This window comes from Podarcis erhardii (genome assembly GCF_964252035.2).
Source record: "Podarcis erhardii genome assembly, chromosome: 2".
NCBI classification, from domain to species: Eukaryota; Metazoa; Chordata; class Lepidosauria; order Squamata; family Lacertidae; genus Podarcis; species Podarcis erhardii.
In genome coordinates this window covers 100,807,277-100,829,660 of record NC_138498.1, presented here as the reverse complement: position 1 = coordinate 100,829,660, position 22,384 = coordinate 100,807,277, and the positions used below count along the sequence as shown (strand labels likewise).

At 41.5% G+C, this 22,384-nt stretch overlaps 1 protein-coding gene across 5 annotated transcripts in view; it reads left to right on the top strand.

Moving 5' to 3' along the window:
- The window catches only part of SLC25A26 (solute carrier family 25 member 26), a 129,972-nt gene that overhangs the window by 77,221 nt on the left and 30,367 nt on the right, over positions 1–22,384 (top strand). For 4 of the 5 annotated variants that reach the window (XR_014154133.1, XM_081853901.1, XM_081853899.1 and 1 more), the window contains one exon: positions 16,351–16,395. The exons of the other annotated variant lie outside the window; for it this stretch is intronic. Coding sequence is in view for 3 of the 4 variants with exons in the window: in XM_081853901.1 (XP_081710027.1) it covers positions 16,351–16,395 (45 nt within the window). In the remaining variant the exon portion in view is untranslated. The remainder of the gene's footprint in view (positions 1–16,350; positions 16,396–22,384) is intronic. 5 annotated transcript variants of the gene reach the window in all.

Sequence of the window (22,384 nt, the reverse complement as noted above, 5' to 3'; positions counted from 1 at the left end):
CTGCTTACAGGGAAGGTTGGCTATGAATGAATGTATTGCACCTCATTCCCTTTGTTGGTTATCAGTGCCATGATCTCCAGAAACAAATACAGTGGTACCTCGGGTTACAAACACCTTGGGTTACAAACACTTCGGGTTACAGACTCCGCTAACCCGGAAGTAGTACCTCGGGTTAAGAACTTTACCTCAGGATGAGAACAGAAATCTCGTAGTGGCGTGGCGGCAGCGGGAGGCCCCATTAGCTAAAGTGGTACCTCAGGTTAAGAACGGTTTCAGGTTAAGAATGGACCTCCGGGACGAATTAAGTTTGTAACCAGAAGTACCACTGTAACATCCTCCCCCCGCCCACAAGGATTTCCTACTACTACTACTTCTGGGTTAGCGGAGTCTGTAACCCGAAGTGTTTGTAACCCAAGGTGTTTGTAACCCAAGGTACCACTGTATTTTGTGTGTCATTTGCTAAAGGATCAGAAGTGGAGATTTCTTTTGGAAGGGGGGCGGCAGGAGGAGAAGCAAGCACTTGTGTTGAACCCTGGCTACTTACCAGGTGTGGTAGGAATGGATTTATTGTAGCACGAGCAACTTAGATTAGACTTTTGGATTTGCCTCCCAACTCTATGATTATTTGTTTTGTGTGGTTGGGGGTCCATTCTCCTGTCCTCTTGTTTCTCTCCTCATATGTACTCATATCCTGCTCTTAAACAGGTTGGAGAGTGGTCACACATTTGATCAGGTTCATAACTGTTTGGCTTCAATATATCTCCAACCTGTTTAAGAGCAGAACATGAGTATAATAAAACAATATTTAAAAACACCAGGAAGATCCGAACTACAGATTATAGAATAAGAATGGGGGAGGAAGAGAGTTTTTCTACTCTAAAACTTTTATATGCCTGGTGAAAACTTTTCTGTTTCCCCAGGCCTTTGGAGGCAATTAAGAGGACATTCCACAACAATGGTCTACTGGTGCTCATTTTTAATTTCCTTTTGGTTTTAACTTGTTTTTAACTTCTTCTGATTTTACTGTCTGGTTTCATGTTTTGATATTGTTGCAAACCGTTGCAATAGGGGCATAGAATTATTCTAAGAAATAAATAAACAAGAAGGTATTCTCAGCATTTGGGAATTGTTCTCGGAGTGATATATGCATTACTTGGCAGTGTTAGCGCAGTGCAGACCGGAGATGTGAAAGTTAAGCCAATGACACTGGAATGCGTGTTGTTTTCACTGCTTGAAAAAACTTCTGCGATAAACTTCTCTGCCACATGATGGAGATGACGGTGCAAGATAAAACCAGCATGATTTCTCTAGGTAAAAAAAAAAAGCCTTAGACAAGGAATGAATTGGGATTTATTCTATCCACTATTGTGCAGGGCTCACGTGTAGTCATTTGCTTTTCTCCTCAGTTTTCTTTTTAGCGCATAATTCAGTTACATCAGCGCAGGCAAGAAAAGACAGCAATAAACAATCAGAATCAGTGCAGCCTCTTGGGATACTTTGCTCCTGCCTTCGGAATCATTCTAAAACTGAAATTGTTTTCCTTTGAAATTATTATTTTACTGGCCACCCAAAACAGGGGAGGTGTCAGCAGACTTGGGGTGACCCTGAAGTGTGGAGAAGTTGTTTAGAAAAAAACACTAAGGGGGAGGCACTCCCCCCAAAATGCTCAGTGATCACGGAATGCTGACAAGCTTGGGGTGGGGGAGAGAATGGAGTGGTATGACTATAGCCCTGAACTGAAGCACTGCACGTAGTGTTTTGTGGCAGGGTCCCTTCCACTTGTATTGTTAACATTTTTAGGTTAGGTTGGCATCTGTCTGTCTTAGGAGACAATGGAAGAATGTTCCTTAGGCGGTGAAGTCAAACAGTTGAAGAGTTACAGTGCGTGCTATGGCTGTAAAGACCATTAATGAAATATACAGGGGTGCCTCGGGTTACATATGCTTCAGGTTACATACGCTTCAGGTTACAGACTACGCAACCCAGAAATATTCCCTCGGGTTAAGAGGTTTGATTCAGGATGAGAACAGAAATCATGCTCCGGCAGCACAGCGGCAGCGGGAGGCCCCATTAGCTAAAGTGGTGCTTCAGGTTAAGAACAGTTTCAGGTTAAGAACGGACCTCCAGAACGAATTAAGTACTTAACCCCAAGTACCACTGTATAACAGAATAAGGACATGGATGGATTTTTATTTTAGTCTTTTAAAATCTGGGGTGCTTTTCTGAGTAGAGTTTGGCATGCCAAGACCATTGGTTTCATTTTAAGTTCCTTTCACTAAGGTGTGCCCAAGTCTGCATAGGGTTGGACTGCTGGTGTTGCCTGTCACAGTTGTACTAAGTGAGCATGACCTTGTCAAAGCAAAGCCCTTTCCCAAGCCCGTTGCTTCAGTGGATGAGCTAAGCACATGCTTAAAACTCTTCTGCTGAAATCAGAATGACTTCCCATATCTAATCAAATCCAAAATCTCCACTGAAGTGTTGGACATGGCCAAATGGAGCAATAGATTGCGGTCCTCAAAATGCTCATTTTGAGAAGATGTTTCTAATGTAAAGCTTTTTGGGTGGAAACGTTTTGGTTGTGAGAAATAATGGGTTTCATCTTCAAATACTAAGGTCCTTGCCCTCTTCTCTTACATCTGTGCTTCAGAAGTCTCTCTTTCCCCACCCCCCATGCCGTGTTCAATGCTCAAAGGGCTGGCTGTTACAGGGTTTTGGTTTTTTCTCTCTGCTGTGAACAAAGTTTTGTCCTTCATGGTCCTAAACTCAATGCATGTGCATGACTTAAAGGCATTACCTACCAATAAATAGGAGATTAGCTGCGGCTTGTATATTTCCTGATCCCTCCACATTTTTTCAGATGGCTCATTGTTATCCTGTTTCCTTTAACGATGGGACACTCTAATGAGTTTGCCATCTGACATACATCTGCTTCCTGTTAAACAATACCTTCATTCTTCCAGAGCTGCTAAACTCATCTGTTATCCTATGAGATTTGTATCTTTGCCTTGAAAACAGCAAGTACAAGTGGATTGCTGTATATTCAGTTTCTCAGTTGGGCTCTTTTCCCTCTCTGCATATTGTCACACTGTTGTAAGTGACCATGGGAACATGCTGAAAATGCATAATCATTTAGAAGGTTACAGCTTATTTACATCTTTTGGAGGCGTGTCCCTGGTAACATTTCATAGGCTGCTTCGTGAAATCAGGGGCGCATTGTACTGACTCCACAACGATCCAAAACTTTACAAATGTGATTTGTGACTAGAAATCTGCCAATATTTTAGACTGCAAATGAAAGCTTCAAAATTATCATGTTAGGCTGCAGCACAAGTCTAGTTGCCTGTATTTTATGTACTTAAGGAAAAAAATCTTAATACTTAGGTTTAAGAAAATCATGAAATTGTAAAGCTTCATAGTTGCTTTCCCTCCTTTCTCTAACACTAGGGGATGTCAAAGAGAAGCTCTAGCTTGATCTAGAATTCCTTCAACATCTGTGCTATATCTCTGTTACCATCATTTGTAGATTTATTTTAACTACATTTTTCTTCTTTTTTTGAAACTTATTTCAAAACTGCTGAATAAGGTTTGGAAGGTTGTATTTTTATTTTATCTTAGTACTATGCCAAAGGTTGTCCGTCCCCCTCCTGCGAAAGAGACTTCCATCTTTCTGCTTCATTCTCTGGGCACTTGAGAATCTCTTCAGAATTTTGGCGGGTACCCATTTTGGTTTCTACCTTTAGCATGGGTCAAGGCTGTGTGTGTTTTCTTTTTCCCACAAGTAAATATTTTCCCAGCACTCTTGAAGCCTCCTAGGCTGTGTACACTTCCTGACTTAATTCCTCCCATCTCATGGTGTCTTTCCCCTGGGCTTTAATCAAAGTGCAGACACCTGGGAAGGCTGCAGAGTGAAGACCGCTGGTGGGATTATTTGTAGAATGAAAGAAAAGACAGCCAGAAACATTCATTGGCTAGCTGGAAAGCAAGGAATACACATCAAAACCACTGCACGTCACTCATGAAAATGTCACATCAATTTTCTCCTTTGATTTTTCGTGCAACTTATTTTCTCTTGTTGGATAATGGTTGGGAGGGGGGAATCAAAGGATACAATATATTTATTGCCTGAGCTCTGTCCCTGTCAGAAACCGGAGCCAGACTAAACCATAGATGACCAATCAACAGCAAGGGCAGTACACGTAGCATAGGAAGTAGAGATTTGTGTCACACTTGGACAAGAACAGGAAGGGCCTGTTGGCCTGTCCGTGGCGCATGGTTAGATCTAGTCTTGTGCCCTGTTGCTGCTTATGTCCTTGCACATTAGGCTGAAGATAAAACCACGCTGCATATGTTCTGTAGAATGTTCTCCCCTTGGAAGTCTTGCTGACCCTATCTTAAAGTCACCTGCTTTATCACCTGCTTAACACCTGGCTTTTTAGCGGTGCTTTGAGGGAAGCTGACCACCATTAGCATTGTTCTCCTGCTATGCTTTGCGGATAAGCCCCTTTCTGCTTGCATTATTGGTTTCGGCTACATTATTGGTTGCTATAAAATTCTCCAATTTAAATTCTCTGAATAAAAGTGAAATATTTTCATTTTTATTCATGTAAATAAGTGAAGTAAAGTGTCTTCATCTTATCCAGTGACCTTGGCTGCGGTTTCACTTTCTGTTATTCTTTTGAATAGTTCAATGAAACTGTTACGCAGGGGTTTCTCATTGAAATTTCAGCTCAAATGATCTTGACTAGTGACTTTGGACTGCTTACTGGGAGGTATATATACAGTGATATTTTGATATCTAGCATCTTATTTATTTCTGTGCTCTCACTAAAGAGTTGCTTCAGCCTGTCTTCTGTTCTTTTTTTAAACTAACCTTTTAATCCTATTATGGGTGAAGAGGTGAACTTGGAGGACAAAATATACACTGCCTCATATTTACTGGGACATGATAATTGAAATGAGATGTTGCTCTATACAAAAAAAAAAGTTGTGGAAAAATGTTATGTGGCACAAAAGGGACAGGTGAACAGGAGCAAACAAACAAACAAAATTCCATCTTGGTGTTTTTAAAATCACCACAACCGTGAATAGTACATCTGGTTGGTGAGGTTTCTGTGTCCTAGGGCATTCAGTGGAATTGAACTGAAACCTTTGATTCTCCCTCCGCCCCTCCAAAATATTTTTGAGAGTCAAAGCATTGCCAGATGGAGGGCATTTAGAGTGTCAGGTATGCTAATTGAGCATGTCTGAAACCCACAAACCAAATAGGGGTTGTGCTGATCTCTCCCAACTTGAAGGCCAGAAGATATATGCTGTTGGCAGAGAAGGGGTGGGGAGTGATGGTGGCATGAGGTTGTGTATGAGATCCAGTTGCACAAGGATGTGGGCTGAAAGCCTATGGCAGATTAAGTTTGACAAACTAGACCAACCTTCCCCAGCCAGCCTTCTAGGCATTTCAGACTACAACTTCCATCAGTCCTAACCATTGATGGGCTGCTGGGAGTTGTATCCCACAACATCTGGAGGCCACCAGATTGTGGAAAGCTGAACTAAACTGTAGGCTAAATACAAGGTTCTGGCAAGAAGAATGCAGGAAATTGGCTTCTACTCTGTCACACCATTGGCCCATCTAGCTCAGTGTTGTTTACCCTGAGTGGTAGTAGCTCTCCAGGGTTTTGGACAGGCATCTCTCACAGTCCTACCTGGAGATGGAGCTTGGATCTTCTGCAAGCAAAATGGATGCTCCACCTCTGAGATATGGCCCATTCCTTAAATATAATTTCTTGGGAGACAAGAAATTGAGGAAAGGTGGGATTATGGTGAGGCTCACTGTGATCCAGTTAGCTGAAGAGCAAAGGTCTATATCCTGAAAGAGTTCATCAACGTTTAAGAATGGAGTGGCTTCTTCCTATACACTGCAACCTTGCAAATTGAATGAGGGCCACGAGGCAATTGGGAAGGGTGTGTGGCAGTGGCTTGTCTTGTATCTACTCATCAGAAATCATTTGCCACCTCGTCGTCTTCAGGCTTCTTGTTCTGTTCCTAGATGGTTGAACAGCCGTGCACTTTGAATTGTTTTCCAGCCTTTGTGATGATGACGTTATGGAGTCTTTGCACAAGCAAGATCTGAATGCCTGAATGAATAGCCTTGCAACTTCTTGGAATGCTTAAATACAATTACAGCTGTACTTACATGAAGGTCAAGTACTTCAGGAAGCCAGCAGGGTGTCTTGCCCTGTTCTGTACATGAAGCAGATACTGTAATTCAAGATTCAGAACATACACTACTCTCTTCACTCCTAACCAGAGATCAGCTGCACTGTGGGTTGGTTTGCTGCAAGCCACTCAAGGACTTGTTGATCTGCCCTTCTGCATTCCAAAGGTTGGGAGCTGTTAGTGCTGTACTAGATAATTTGGTTTAGTCCATATACTGGAAAGTGCAGTATAGATTCTGCCTGTGCCATGCTGCTTCTCTGTTGCTTTTTAGATGTGCAAAGCGTGTTTCTCATGCTCCAACACTGGTGCAAGAAGCTGGAATGAGAATCCAGGGGAAACCATGTGCATCATGTTCATGCCCATTGTTGTCCCCTGACATGATGGAACCAGAGAGCTGTGGCAAAACTGAAGAGGCTACTGGCTGTGGTTGAGCTTTGCAAGCCATCAGCTGGGGAAGAAGAGGACAGGGTATAAAAATACCTGACTTGTGCAGTTCTCTTAGAAGAACTAATTTAGAAATGGCTTAGTGGATTTTGTGATACTTTAAAAGAAGTTCTCTGGGTCTTGGCAGTCACCCTCTGTTCCTTTTCCCCCCAATTCTTCCCTTTTATTTCTTCTTTTCTTGATGTCCTCTGGGCAAAGTGGGGAGGGGGAAACACTTCTTGACCATATGGGGGCAGCCAGCCCCTCTGCCTGCCTCTCACCCATTGCTTTAATTGAGACCATTTGTTTGTTTTAATTTAACCATGTGTTAACTGCTAGGATGAGGTATTCAGGATCTCCACAGAAAAACAAAGCTACACCTGTTGGACTAAACAAAGGCCTTCAGTACTGCGAGGTGAGCTAGTTCTCTCCTGAGGCTGTTTATACAGATCTCCTCTTCCAGTATTTATTTTAGAGTTTTGCAAAGGGAGATAATTTGGAGGGCAAAGCTGTCCTGCTTCAGAAACAGACAGAACCTGAATAAACAAATGCTTGCTGCAGATTAGTAGGAACATCTGTAGTTTTTAGATTGTTTTGAGAGCACATACCATTTTCCCCTCTCTTTTTTGTGCTCTTGTTTGTCCACCCCACCCCCCTTACTCATTTTTTTTTTTGAAGGGTAACAAAGGATGGGGGAAGAAGGTGCAGCTGCACTGAGCATGACATGCCACTGTTTTAACTTTAAGTTTTAAAGTCTCAGCAGAAGAGTAGTTTTATTGTATCTTAGAAGAGAATAAAGCCACATGCAGATTCCAGCCATGGACATCTGTTTCCTCTTGATGTGGAAGAATTCTAGCATTTCGGAGGCTATTTCGGTTCTCAGTGAGTCTGCCTTTCTCCTGCTTTTGCTACTCTTCGACATGCTTTGCCTGCTACCTTCCTTCCAAGCCCTGCTCTGCAGTCCATCAAGCCCTTTGTTAGGCCAGTGTTTCCCAACCTTGGGCCTCCAGCTGTTTTTGAACTACAATTCCCATCATCCCTGACCACTGGTCTTGCTAGCTAGGGATGATGGGAGTTGTAGTCCAAAAACAGCTGGAGGCCCAAGGTTGGGAAACACTGTGTTAGGCCATGTTGTTTATCCACCCGTTTTGTAAGTTAGGTTTCCAAATTGTCTCCCAGCTTCTTTTCTCACTTGTGTAAACTGACTGCAGCGGCATCTTCTCGTACTTGAGCATCCCTGGAGTTTATCTTCTGAGTTCGCAAACTTTACTGTCGAATGGTATAGCAACAGTTGAGGCTCCTTACAGTATTGTATTGTTAAGTCAACATGTCGTGTAAAGCGTAGAAAACTTGCGTAGCTAGAATGAATAAATATTCAATTCCCGTCTCCTGCTAGGTGTCAATAAGAATGCACCAGAGAGTTTCTCCAGTTCTATTCCTTCCCGTAACTGCAATAAACTTTCCCGTGCAAACATTGAGATCTGGATTAAATTGGGATTGAGGCAATATATAGGTCCTAGGTTGGGGACCATTGGTGTTTCTTTGACCTGGTAAGAGGTCAGTGAAAGGCACCTCTGAGGCTTGTGGGTTATAGTTCCGCTGAAATATAAATTGTTTGGCATAAATGATCACTCATAAGTAGATCAATAAATAGACTTTTCATAACCAGTCTAGAGTTAGGGGTGAGTAGTGAAGTAGCCAAGTTTGCTGACAATACTAAATAGTTCAGGGTTGTTTAAAAGAGAGAGATTGTGAGGAGGTCCAAAAGGGCATCTCCAAACTGGCAAATACAATTCAGTGTAAGCATGTGTAAAGTGATGCATATTGTTGGGGCAAATATATATATATATATATATATATATATATATATATATATATTTGCTTTCGTAGATTTTCACGGGTACAGGAATGCAGGTTTTGGTGTCCTCGGGTGTCTTCCCGTGTAAAAGTTGGGGTGTCTAGGCGACGTTTCGACGAGGTCTCACTCGTCATCTTCAGGCTGGTGCTTTCGGCTTCTTGTTACTGGAACAGAGCAGGATCTCAGTGTTTGAGTTCCTATAAATACTGTAGAGGGGGTGTGGTGTATAGCCTCCAATGTTCTGGGCAGAGAGGAAGTTCCCAGGCTAGTGTGCCTTTTCTTCTTTTGTTCCTTAATTACTTGAGAGATATCTTGAGTGATTTCTTGAGTGATATCCTGAGTACCACTTAGGTGGGTCTTCTCAGGAAAACTCTTCACAAAGTTCAAGAGGTCAAGACACAAAGACTTTAACAACTAATCCACACCTAATGACCCACCTAAGTGGTACTCAGGATATCACTCAAGAAATCACTCAAGATATCTCTCAAGTAATTAAGGAACAAAAGAAGAAAAGGCACACTAGCCTGGGAACTTCCTCTCTGCCCAGAACATTGGAGGCTATACACCACACCCCCTCTACAGTATTTATAGGAACTCAAACACTGAGATCCTGCTCTGTTCCAGTAACAAGAAGCCGAAAGCACCAGCCTGAAGATGACGAGTGAGACCTCGTCGAAACGTCGCCTAGACACCCCAACTTTTACACGGGAAGACACCCGAGGACACCAAAACCTGCATATATATATATATATATATATATATATATATATATATATATATATGCTCATGTGGTCTGAACTAGGGGTGACTGGCCAGGAAGCAGACCTTGGGATCATAGTTGATGGTTCGATGAAGATGCTGAACCAGTGTTGCGACTGGTGCAAAAAAGGCAAATTCCATGCTAGGGATCATTTGGAAAGAATCTGAAAACAAAACAGCTGATTTCATAACGCTGTTATACAAATCTATGGCACAACTGCATTTGGAATACTCTGTACATTTCTGGTTGCTCCACCTCAAAAAGGATCTTGATCTTGATGAAATCCTCCCCTTTTCTGGTTATTTTAAAGTTGTGAAAATAGACATGACACTTGAACTGATTTGTTTAGCATCATGTCTGGTTTGGTTCTAAGTAGGTATATATATATATGGGTAGGAGGAGAAAACGTTTACAAAGTGAGAACAAAAGGACAAGCAATGCAAGAGACTGTGTCACGTTCCTGTGCAAAGCATAAATGAGTACAAAATCCAACCAAAAGAATACAAGATCTGATCAGAATGAGTAGTGAGACCTGTTCCCATGTAGAAACTAGTGGAGATAAAGTTTCATAGCAAGATGAGTAGCGTAAACAAACATCTAAGGACCCATGTGGTTTTTTCTCTATTAAAATAATACAGCTACCTCTCTGGAATTTGTCACAAAGGGAAGACTGTTTGTTGTGTGTGTGTGTTGTGTGTGTTCTTTTTCAGGACTGGAAATCCTGAAACCCTACTATTAGGCTCAGAGAAAGGCAGATATTGTTGGCCCAGCCAAATTGCTGTAGCCGGAGAGCATGTTCAATAGTCAAGTGCTAATTTGGTGACACAAATTTGGTATGCTTCAGAAATAGATGCTGTTTCTCTTGAAGCAGGGACAGTTGGGGAGTATAGGAATATAATCTTAAACAACATATACCACGTGCTACCATATATAAAACAAGACTGAGTTAATTCTCAACAACAAAGGCAATAAAACTGGCAGCATTTGTTGCCACGAGTGGGATGAATCTATTTCTTATTATCAGTATTACAGAGTTAAAGTATATGTATCTAAGAGAAAATTGACAATGTTAATCTGTAAAACATTCTAGGATAATTGATGTCCGTCTGGAAGTAATTCTAGTGTTAGTCAACTCTGCTGAATAATCAGTAAAGCTATATAACATCAAGCCAGACAGGCAGAGAGAGCTGGTATTCTGGTGTCTGTTTTCTGTGAACATTGTAGGAGAGTTGATGGAGCCAGCCAGCATTTTGCTGGCAGAAAGTTATCCACATGTGTGGAACACATTTTCACTGTTGTTTTAACATATTTCAGGTGTAAATATCAATGCTTGGCAGGGCGTGATGATCTTCTGTTTCGGTGATTTCTCTAGGAAAATAATCACAAAATGCAATCAGTTCACAAACCACCCCAAGACATTTTAATCACCCTAATTGTGGTGGAGCTGTAAAAAGCTTGCGGTGAATCCAATCAATTTTTGTCACTCTTCGAATGACCTCGTAAAGAAAGCGGTCTTTGTATCTGTGACTCTGTATTTGAGCCTCCACTTTTTTCTCTGTCAAAGATGGTGTAAAGGGTAGTTAAATAATAATGAAAAAAGATTTGGAAAATGCAACAGTTTCTTAAATTTCCTGGTTTGTGTGAGATTGCAGTTTGTGAAATGCATCTAGATTCTTATTTTAGTTTATTCTTCCTGTATGTGAAACTTTTCGAACACTTAGGGAAAGCACTGTATGTAGATTAACAATTAATTTCTATAATAATGTCCCAGATGTCTGTGAGCACACAAATGTGAGTGGGTCTACTTCTCCCTCCCCCCAATTGCACTTGGAATCACCAGGTGAAGACCTATCAAAAGTCTGAGGTAGATAGGAAGGTCATGTTGGTGGGTAAAGAACCTGCTGCTTTTAGCTTGGGAAGACTGCCCCTCGGCTCAGCACCACAGCTCTCAATCTGGATTTCTGGGTCATTGTGGCTTCAGAAGCCACTCCTCTCTTTTTGCTTGTTGGAGAATTCCAAACTCACATGGTAAGTGAATTCAATCAGTTCTAGATAGTCATTGTGAGAACTGGATGGTGGACTAGATAGGCCTTTGGTCTGATCCAACAGGGTTACGTTCTTAACATTCTCACTGTTGGGTAGATAGCTTGCGAGCAGTGCTTTGTCTCTCTCTAGAAAAATAGATGCTGGTACTCGCCATGAAGTGGTTACAGTAAGTGCCACACTTTTTAACAACAACAAAAAGGGGTGCTGGTACTATGTACCTTTGAGTACCCCATGGAAATAAAACCTGTTCAACTTCCATGGCAACTGACTTCATCTTCATCTTGAAACTAGCATTTCCCTGTTGTCTGGGAAGCTCAGCGTGAGATTCACGGTTTATTTAAGGAATTGTGGTTTATTGGGGTTAGTAGGGAATCCCTCCTGTCTTGTCCTCCATTTCGAACACTGATGAGCTTGCTATTTGGTGACTTTTATTGTCTGCGTCAGGAAACATTTACTTCAAGGGCCATTTTGTGTGTGTGCGTTTGTTCTTTTGTTTCTGAGGAAAATGAAAGGGGAAAAGAGAGAATTACACAGTTGTGTGCTTTGGTGAGGCTAGGATAGAGTGGCCAAAGACATGAGAGAGAGATGGATTAAAAATGTTAATATTTGTGTCAAGTTAAGCCATAATTCACATGGAGAATAGTAGGAATGGGTTACAGTTCATTGGTAGAGTATCTACTCTGCATGCAAAAGGCCTCTGGTTCATTTATAAGCATCTTCAGACCGGGAATGTATCATCTGAAACCACAGAGAACTGTTGTCTACCATTGTAGACAATACTGAGCTAAATGGACCATTGACTTTGTTCTGTATGAATCAGCTTCCTTGTGTGAGTGTGCGATTTATATAAACATATTGCATCTTTTTGCTCTGGGGCTAGTTTAAGGATCTATCCTTGTCTTGGATGTCATTTGCCTTAGTCCTCTGAAATCCAGCCTGCATCCATTGCCCATTCATTTTCAAGCCTGGGTTGTAAGCCCACATGGCTAGAATGTGAAATATTTAAAAATATTTGTAAGCCAAAAATCTCAGGATGTTGAATTTTTCATTTTGGATGGTGCAATGTTGGAATTGGGCTTGACCTCATTCTGGTTCCATGCAAGGGCAAAACTGTTTTTTCTTCTACCCTAGCCTGGGCACCCCCTATATATAAAATATAATATTGCATTTGCTTTTTCAGGCCCAAGGTAATCACCCACTTAATTCTTGTTCAGGGGGAAGGCATCCTTTTGCAAGTCTCTATCTCCTCATAAATATATTACGCCTTTTGCTGTAAAGTGAACAGGGCTTTGGCACCTGAAATTGGGGGCAGGAAGAAAGTTAATCTCAGCGCTTGAGTTTCATGGCCCTGATAAATAAGAACCATGTTTGACCTTTACTGCGGGTCTTTGAGATGCCACAAGGGAAATTCTTACTTGTTTGCGATGACAAACTTCCTATGAGATTTCAGTTTGTCAGCTCAATGTACAGCAGTGACATTGATTTCTTCTCACTGCCACTTCCTCCCTGACTAGATAACAAATTTCCCGTGGCAGGTGTCTGTCAGGCTAAGTTTTGCCTGGCAGAGGAGTGGTGTAGACTCATTTATTAATCATTAGCTGCAACATGAGGAACCAGACAATAATCTTTAACTCTTGTGGTGTTGAAAAACATGGAGGGGGATGTAGAGTGATAGGGACCTTACCGCCTACATGGTAGGAATTTATTGAGGGAAATTATAAGTGTAGACTAGGGGTCAGCAAACTTTTTCAGCAGGGGGCCGGTCCACTGTCCCTCAGACCTTGTGGGGGGGCTGGACTATATTTTGGAAAAAAATATGAACAAATTCGTATGCCCCACAAATAACCCAGAGATGCATTTTAAATAAAAGGGCACATTCTACTCATGTAAAAACATGCTGATTCCTGGAAAGTCCGTGGGCCAGATTTAGAAGGCGATTGGGCCGAATCTGGCCCCCGGGCCTTAGTTTGCCTACCCATGGTATAGACCAAATACAAGTTGCTAGTGCTTTTTCAGAACAGGCTTACATCTCTGTATACTCTATAAAAGTGTGCTTTCTCCTATTTTAGTGGGCAGGTTTCTCTAGAGAACTGTAGATTATGAAAATCAGAGAGAGGCAAAGTACCCCTTCCAACTTCATCTCTGTGATCCAGAAAAGGGTTATAGTCCAGATCTTCATAAGATGGTGTGATGATTCAAACATGGGTAGTGTTGAAATATGCAGTCTGGGAAAGCTTCATGATTGACTCAGTTCTTAACAAGAAGCATAGGGAGGTTAAATCTTCACTCCGTAAGCTTGTACCCAGCAGGAGATACTCCCTCAGGCTGCTGCAGATGAGAAGATGGGATGCCACTTAACTCCTCCTCTCCCTCTATTGCTCCTATTCCAGGTGGATATTTTCGAACCACCACACAGCTTTCAGAATTGGTGCCTGAGTCTGCTTCTTTTCATCCTCCCTCCTCATCCCACTTTCCTTGGCCTTTTAGATTATAATAGGTCTGCTGGTTGGAGGAGCTGCCATGTTTTGTTTACTGATGTCATGCAAGCTGCTCTCAGAACCTTTTCGGCTTGAAAAATGGGGTGAAAAATAAGTAACTGCAACATCCCACTGCAACTGCTCTCTTATAGTTTCCAAAGTAGCTCCAGAAGAAGGGGCGGCTAACGCGGTTGGGTAACTACAGGGACTGGAGTAGTTTTCTTAGGCAAACTGGTGTGAAGTGTGTTGCAGCAGAAAGTGCAAGATCAAGGAGAGATCCCCTGAGGTGCTAATGTGGAGAAGACAGGGATGAGTACAAGGGGGAAAGGAGTGAATGCTACCCTCTTACCTCAAAGACTGAGGCCAAGTTATTGAGTGTTGAGCCTAATTTTGCCTGGGAACTGGCATTTGTATGGGAGGGAAAGGAATCAAACCAGTGTTGCCTCGCCAGTAGGCATGGAGTGCATCTCTCTGGCCACTAAAGGGTGTTCTTACTCTGGTAGCTGGATCAATCACTACACCCCTTTCTCCCAAGAATTTCACTGAGTGACCTTACTCAGGACACTGCCTGGCTATATTGCAAAGATTTTGGTAGGAAACAACAAGCTTTCAGAACTAGAAATGTTATGTTCATTCTCTGAACTGCAGTTGAGAAACCTCAATACCACATGTACCACAATGTCACTAGAGGCATGAAATTCATTTGTTGCAGAAAGGCCTGTTTCTTCACCTACGGTAGTTAAGACAGAGAGTCATAGCCATGAAAAATAAGAGTTAGTATCACAACAAACTCCCATTTTATTATGCTGGCTTTCCATTTTTGGAAGTTGAAATTGAGACACATGCAGATGGTGATGTGGACAGATAGCCAGATGCAAGTGGTTTTTTTGAGTGAATATATTAGATTAATGTTAAGTGGTTACATCTGTTTCTTTGCTGTTTTGTTAAAAATGTATGTATTGGTTTAGTCATCTTCATAAAAAAAGAAAGAAAGCGTAAACAATGCATGCCAGGCCTCTTGAGTGCATTTTAGAATAACGCTAAATTAAATGTCACAATGAATGGCTGGCTCTCAGCTTTACTCTTCCTTGTTGTAAGTCTGTATAGATTTAATAGGACAGCTACAATCTATGATGTAAACTTGTATGAGCTGAAGCCTGTCATGTTGACAGTCATAGTATAATAATGTTTTACATTTAAAAGTTTCTAGCGCCTTTATAGAAACCAGTTTTTGGAAAAACACATTATGGACATGATAAAATAACACACATGATAAAATAACAATGGCTGCAGTCCAGCGCACAGTTAGGCAATGCTTAAACATTGTTGAATTCAGAGGGACAGAGACAAAAGTACCTTTATGTTGATGGCGTCCCATAGAAGTAGCAAACAAGGATTTGCCTGTAAGGATTAATAATAAGATAGAACAGAGAAAGTTTCGCTAAAGTTTGTGGGATTATTTCATACTGTTTTGTGAAGAAAGATCCCTGGACAATTTAATGGCAAGAACCTAATTTCTTTATCCGTAGCATCTTAATCTTCTAGCAGGAAATAAAGGTTTACTAAATGTGCAGTAAACCAGATATCCCATCACAGCCTCACTGGCCCAGAGTGAATTCACACAATCTCTGTTCCACACCACAAAGTGGTGGTCTTGGATTTTATGAATGGATTTCATGCATGCACAGAGGGAATTCTTTTTGGAGACTGGCTGTTGGGCCATGGGTTGCGGAGCTGCAAGGAGTGATGAGCAACCAAGCATTTGTTGTGTCCGCTCGCAGAACTGAGTATCTATCTAAAAGAGGCTATAGAAAGTCACCATGTGGTGGTAGTCATTGGTACCTTTCCAAGGCTTCTACCACTGTCAGTCAAGCCCTGGAATATTTGGATGAGGAATGGAAAATTTTCACCTCAACCATTTATATTTTTGAAACCAGAAGTTGAAAAGAGGGGCAGACAAGTATGGGTGCCTAGCCGTGGCTGAGTGATGGAAACGTTAGATGCCCAACCTCCAGAGTTGCATTTTCAAGCACTGACAACTTTGGTTCCCAAGTTATTAATAACTTTTGGGACTGACTCTATTTCCAGTGGTCAATATTGAGGTGAGCCAGATATCATAAATATAGTTTCCCTTATAAAGTGTCTTTAAGTCTTCTGTTTAACCTAAGCCTTTGTGACTGCGGAGCTCTAAAGCTGAGCTGGCAGTTCTTTGGCGAGCTAGATTTCTGTGCATAGCTTCTAAACCATCCTCTGTATGGCTTTCCCAGATGTTGAGTCAAACTTTCAAACTCACCATACTAAGATGGTGCCAGTTATTACTCTTAGAGCCCACCCTCATAACAATACGTTAACCTCTTGGCAGGGAATGTGCTAAACAGAGTCAAAGGTTCTGTAGCAAAACCAGCCATCTAACAAGGCGTGTGCATAATTTAATCCTCCAGGATTTATAAATTTAATAAGCTACAGTTCAACAAGTGAACAGTAACTTCCCAATTTAGAAAGTCGACTAACATGCCAGCATAATTTTTGCTTGTATGACAGGTGTTTTTTCCCCTTTCTCTCTCCATTTCCAGATTCCTTTCTCCCTTGTACAATTTCCTCTGTGGGAATCCTTAAAGGTAAGTCTCTCATACAAACGTTTTGAAAGTGAAAAATATAAATGTGAATATTGCCATTTTTTTAAAAAAGGTAAAATAAATGCAATGGAAAATTCAGTTGGGGACAAACCAATGGCCGAATGGTGATTAAGAGCAAGAAAGACTATCCCTGAAAAATGAGTACAGGAACAAGGGGAGGTGGTGAATGTGAGATCAATGTAACCTATGAGTATGCTGCACGTAAATTTTGGCTAGATATCTCAGGGAAAAACGGAAAGCCTGCTTGTGAGGTTTGGTGGATGGACACAGTCTGATCATACGCCACTTTATTTTCTCTCCAAGTGTCACTGTTCTAACACACTGGGCTGTACCCATGACAGAATTGCATTACTGACACCATACTTCACTACCGTTTCTCATAGTTTCTTGTGAAGTTTGGGTGAAATAAAAGAAACTGGCGCCACCATCCTGTGCTGCCTACTCAGAAGTTCAGTTCTCATTGAGTTCAGTGGGACATACTCCCAGTCAAGGCTGTGAAGCGGGGTGGCTAAATTTTGGCCTTCCCAATGAGATGTTACTGGACAGAAAAGATAATGGCAGTGGCAGCTCTGAGGGGAAAATTCCATTATCTCTGACCATTGGGGGAAGCTGAGTAGCACTGATGGAACTTGGAGTTCATCAACACCAGGAAGGTGGCAGGTTAGCTGCAGGCTGTATAGGATTGGAGCCAAATTATTTGTGGCAGCTTCAGAATGCGCACCCTGTAAGTGCTTGAAACAATCTAGAATGTTTGAAGCTAAATTAAATTGCCAATATTTCTCTACTCATATTTCTTCAGCCCTTATTCCTCCCCTCCTTCCTGGATGTAACTCCTGCCCACGGTCTTAAGTGTAAGCTAAATGATCAGTGCTGTTTATTCTGGGCTTAATGTGTTATATCATTTGGGTTTTAACCAAAGGGAAAGGAATTGGTTGCAAATCCTGCCCGCCCAGCCTGTAGTAATACACGTCATCAATTATTATCTGTGGTCCCGGGGAGATTTTTTTTGTTTAGGGTGGTTTTATAAGCCAGTTCCTCTTTTAAATGAGGCATTGCGCTATCTTCTGAGGCATAGTTAACTTAAATTGTACTGGTGGTTTTGGAGTTGAAGCCACTGGCCCACTTGGAACTTGACTGAGACCACAAAATAATTTTACATAAACCACCAAACTGCTGTCAGATGCTAGTAAATTTCATCCACTACCAGGCTTTTGCTCAAGGGACATGAAATATATTTTCCGTTCGAAGTTACCCTGCTGGAAGAAGCCCAAAACTGTAGCTTCACATAACTCAAAGAGAATAGTGTTTCTAATCATGCTTGCTTTATTCTTGATTGAATATTCAGTATGGATGGATTATAAGAAAATGCCACAAACAATTCTCATAGTAATCTAGTGCAGGAGTCCCAGTCCAGTGCCTACACATGCCATGCCATGGTGCCCATTAAGGCCTTCATTATTGCAAAATATGCATGAACTCCTTTAAGCCATTTCTGTGGGATGAGCCAGGCTGGCTGCTTTTGCCTGTCAGTGTTTTTAGCTTATGAGTGAAGCTACAGATGCGATTGATAAGTGAATTGTTTGCACACCAGGGTTCTAAACTGCTGCTGTTTTCTTTTGCTCTTTAATACACTTTTCCTGCTACGGCCTTATTTCCAAGGCAGAAATTCAACATGTTAAGCCTTTTCTTGTATAGAAAAACAGTTATGGAAAAAGTTTCACCATGATTGTACTCTCCCTATTGTGTTATGCCACACCCCCCATGGCAGCCATTTTGTGACTGGCACCCTGAAAATTCAAAATGAATCCCCCCAATCCAAAAAGTTTGACAACCGCTGATCTAATGGGACATGGTGGCAGAAACCTTAGGAAAGACAGCAGTTATTCTAAGCTCTAATATTATAAGTGAAAGAGTAAATTTGAGATGTTTTGAAAAATAAAGAGAATGTCTCTTTTTGACATTTGAAAACTGGAATTTTCATTCTAAAAATGCCTTTGCAAATTTTGTGTTGGCTTAAAAGGGATTGTAACTTCCTGAATTATGAATGCTTTGGGTATAATATTGACATTAAGCCATAAAGTAACTCAAAACATTTAAATAATTTTATTTATTTTAAATATTAATATGTCAAACAATAGCCATGTTCTCACTGCTTACAATACAGATTGATTAAAAATACATCAATCAACAATGCATGTAATTATTATTATTATTATTATTATTATTATTATTATTATTAAACACCAGTCGAAATTAATGGATTTTAAAGTCCTGAGAAAATAAAAAGGTATTTGCCTTGAGCTGAAATTATATCAAAGGTAGTTTCCAGGCATTCTTCTCTGGAGAGGACATTCAGTAGCATGGGTGCCCCCATTGAAAAGGCCCTTTCCCCCAGCAACCATCCACCACACCTCATCTGGTGGGGTACCCAGCGGAGGCATCAGAAGATGATCTTAAGTATGAGTAGGTGCATGTGGAGGCAAGCAATCATTCAAGAATCCTAGCTCCAAACACCTCGGTCCTCCAGAAGTTTTTGACCTACAACTCCCATGATCCCTAGCTAGCAGGACCAGTGGTCAGGGATGATGGGAACTGTAGTCTCAAAACATCTGGAGGGCCGAGGTTGAGGAAGCCTGGCTTTGAGTGTCACAAACAGGACTTTGAATTGGACCAGGAAACAGAATGGGAGCCAGTGAAACTGGCAAAGCACTGTTAAAGGATAAAAGAGCTCCTGAAACTGTGGACTTCTGAAGGTCTGCAACTCATCCTCCTGGCTGAACTCACCTGGACAGATGAATCATAACAGTACTTCTGTCTTCTCTGTACTGAGTTTCAGTTTATCCACCCTCATGCAGTCCACTACCATGCCCAAGCATTGCTTCAGCATGCCAGCTACCTCATCTGTGTTCAGTAAAAAAATAAGAAATAAGCCCCATTCAGGAATTCTGCATTAAGGTTGAGTGTAAACATACAGGAGAGTGTATGGACAAGCTCAGTAGCTTCACCTCAGTTGCTCTTCCAGTTACCCTCCAGTCTGAAGCAGGAGTTATTCATGGAGGCTCCCCACACATTTTGAAATACCGCTGAAGATGCTTTGGTAAAAAGGGTGTAGAGGAAAGTTGTCTCAGAGCAGGAGATTGCACTGCCAGGCATGGGGGACACTTTTCACATGTTTTGTCCCTGCGTTCTTCTAACTTGTGAATAGTCAGGCCTACAAATTATGCAGCCCACACAATTGCTGATGGATTGATGGTTTTCTATTTATATTTTGCAAAGAGGTGCATCTTTGACCTGTTTGCCTCCTCACATCATGAAAAACATAGAAGATTAAAAGGCTAGGCCAGGCATCCCCAAACTCAGCCCTCCAGATGTTTTGGGACTACAATTCCCATCATCTCTGACCACTGGTCCTGTAAGCTAGGGATGTTGGGAGTTGTAGTCCCAAAACATCTGGAGGGCCGAGATTGGGGATGCCTGGGCTAGGCCAATGCCTTGAGTGGCAGTTTCCCAATCTCATCTTTGGAGGTTCTACTCTTTTGGCTAGGCAAAGAACGGAGACCAGGCTTCTAGTACTTATCTCAAAAATCCAGGGATTTTGTACTTGCCAGTACTGTCGTACCTTGGATCCTGAATACCTTGGTACTTGGACGTTTTGGCTCCTGAACGCTGCAAACCCGGAAGTGAGTGTTCTGGTTTGCGAACGTTCTTTGGAACCTGAACATCCAATGGGGCTTCCACGACTTCCGATTGGCTGCAGGAGGAAGCCAATCAGAAGCCGCGCTTTGGTTTCTGAATGTTTTGGAAGTCGAATGGACTTCCGGAACAGATTCTGTTCGACTTCCAAGGTATGACTGTAACAGTGTGGTTGATTTTTCACATCCTCATTTCCTTGAGGGCTTCACAAGGGCTCCAGTGGCTTAAGCACCCACAGTCTGTGGTAGCTCACCAGACCAGGCCTTAGCTTCAAAACCCTGAGATTTCCAATTTAGAGTGATGTGCACCTACTTGGGAACTGCTGAATCTATTACTAACAAACATATCAGGTCTTATGAAACCAAGTGGCTTGTTTATGAAGTGCTTTTTGGCAAAGGTGTCTTCGTCATCCGGGCATCTGGGAATCGTCTCAACCTTTAGGATAACTTCACTTGCCTTATTTGGAGTCTGCTGTGATACCATAGTGTTGTGGCAGCTTTCTCTTAAGTTGTGTACTGTAAGAACTAGCCCGACACAGTAATTTTGGGTATAATTTTGTTCTGGACAATGGAGATGACAGCATTAAGGGGAGGAGGGAAAGAGCCACCGTGTGCTTTCCAAGAAAAACCCCAACCACATTTAAAAACAGGAGTGTGATGTAGTGATTCTCAGAATACAAGGCTGCTTTAGGATACATTCAAGATGCTCTGGAGGTGAAATGTATTATAAACATAGGGCATGAAGTACACTGGTGGAATTCAGCTCACAAAGTAAATAGGCAATTGGGGGTTTGGAGAGAGTGTAATCTAAACAGTTTATTGCCAGTAAAATTCAGATAACTTGAGTAATAATTCCTGAGCCAGTGTCTGGAGGCAGTTTTGGGGTGGAGGAGGATAAACAAGCTGAAGCTTCATTCAAAAGAGACAGAGGTGCTATGTGTCAATTGCTCCAGTATTTAGCTGGGTCTGCATGGAGTTGCACTCCCTCCGGAAGACCAAATTCATAGAAATTCAAGAGATTGCAGTAGCTAGGTGTGCATTTTATCACCGTAAGCTGATATACTTGGTGCAGCCCTCTCTGGATATGTTAGCTCATGCCTCCATTACTCATATTCTGGTTACATCCAGGCTAGGCTACTGCAGTGTATTCTGTGTGGGGCAGCCTTTCTTTCATGAAACACCCTTTCCTTTTCTTGCAAAACCAGCACTTCCCATTATTATTCCCCACCCCATCATTTTGCTTATCCATGGAGACCGATGCCACTGTAACTTCATTTTAGTACAGGTTTCTCTGTCGTTCGTAGCAACTTTAAAATCTGAGCTGAAGCCAAGTAAGAAACTCCATATTTCTGGGCACCCCATTTGTAAAACCCTTTCCCATTTAACCATATACCTATGTTTTAATTCATTAAATTTATGGGTCAAGCAATTGGTCCGATTTAGAGAAAACATTTCTATTTCATTTCTATGCTTTTAATTTAGAGTAAAGGTTGGGTTTTTACTATATTGTTCTCCGTGCAATGTTTAGATCTTATGCTTAAATTGGGTACTAAATTGAAATGATTCTATTGCGCTTTTACTGCTTTTTTATTATACTTTATTGTCTATTTTTTCAATGCTGATAAATGTCTTAACTGATGTTTATTATCATCTTTGAAAGGATGGCTTGGGATAACCTTTTTATATTGCAAGACAGTTTATAAATCTGTAAAATGAATAATAAAATTATCTTTTGCAACATGTTGATCTAATGGCTGCATGGATCTATGAAGAGGCTTAATATTTCACATATTATTTTAGCTTGCAGGTGTTAACGCTGAAGCCCTGGCTGTTACTATAGTCCATTTGGGCAAGAAGATCTGTAGAGTGGGCTTCTGAGCTGCAAAATTACTGCTGCCATGGAAGATGAATTTTCAAGTGTTTCAGACACTTTACTTTTTTAAAAAAAAAGATATTTCTAGATATCATGGTCAACAATCAGACAAGGAGTAGATTTTAATATGAACCATTTATATGAACCCTTTTAGATATAGGACGGATAGGTGCTGTAACTTAACAGAATGTAAAAGTGGACCACAAACATTTTCAGGTAGGCAGTTCCATCTCTGCACCATGACAGTCATACCTTGGATCCTGAACGCCTTGGTACTCAGACATTTTGGCTCCCATATGCCGCCAACCTGGCTTCCTGCAGCCAATCGGAAGCCGCGCTTTGGTTTCCGAATGTTTTAGAAGTTGAACGGACTTCCAGAACGGATTCTGTTCGACTTGCAGCATTG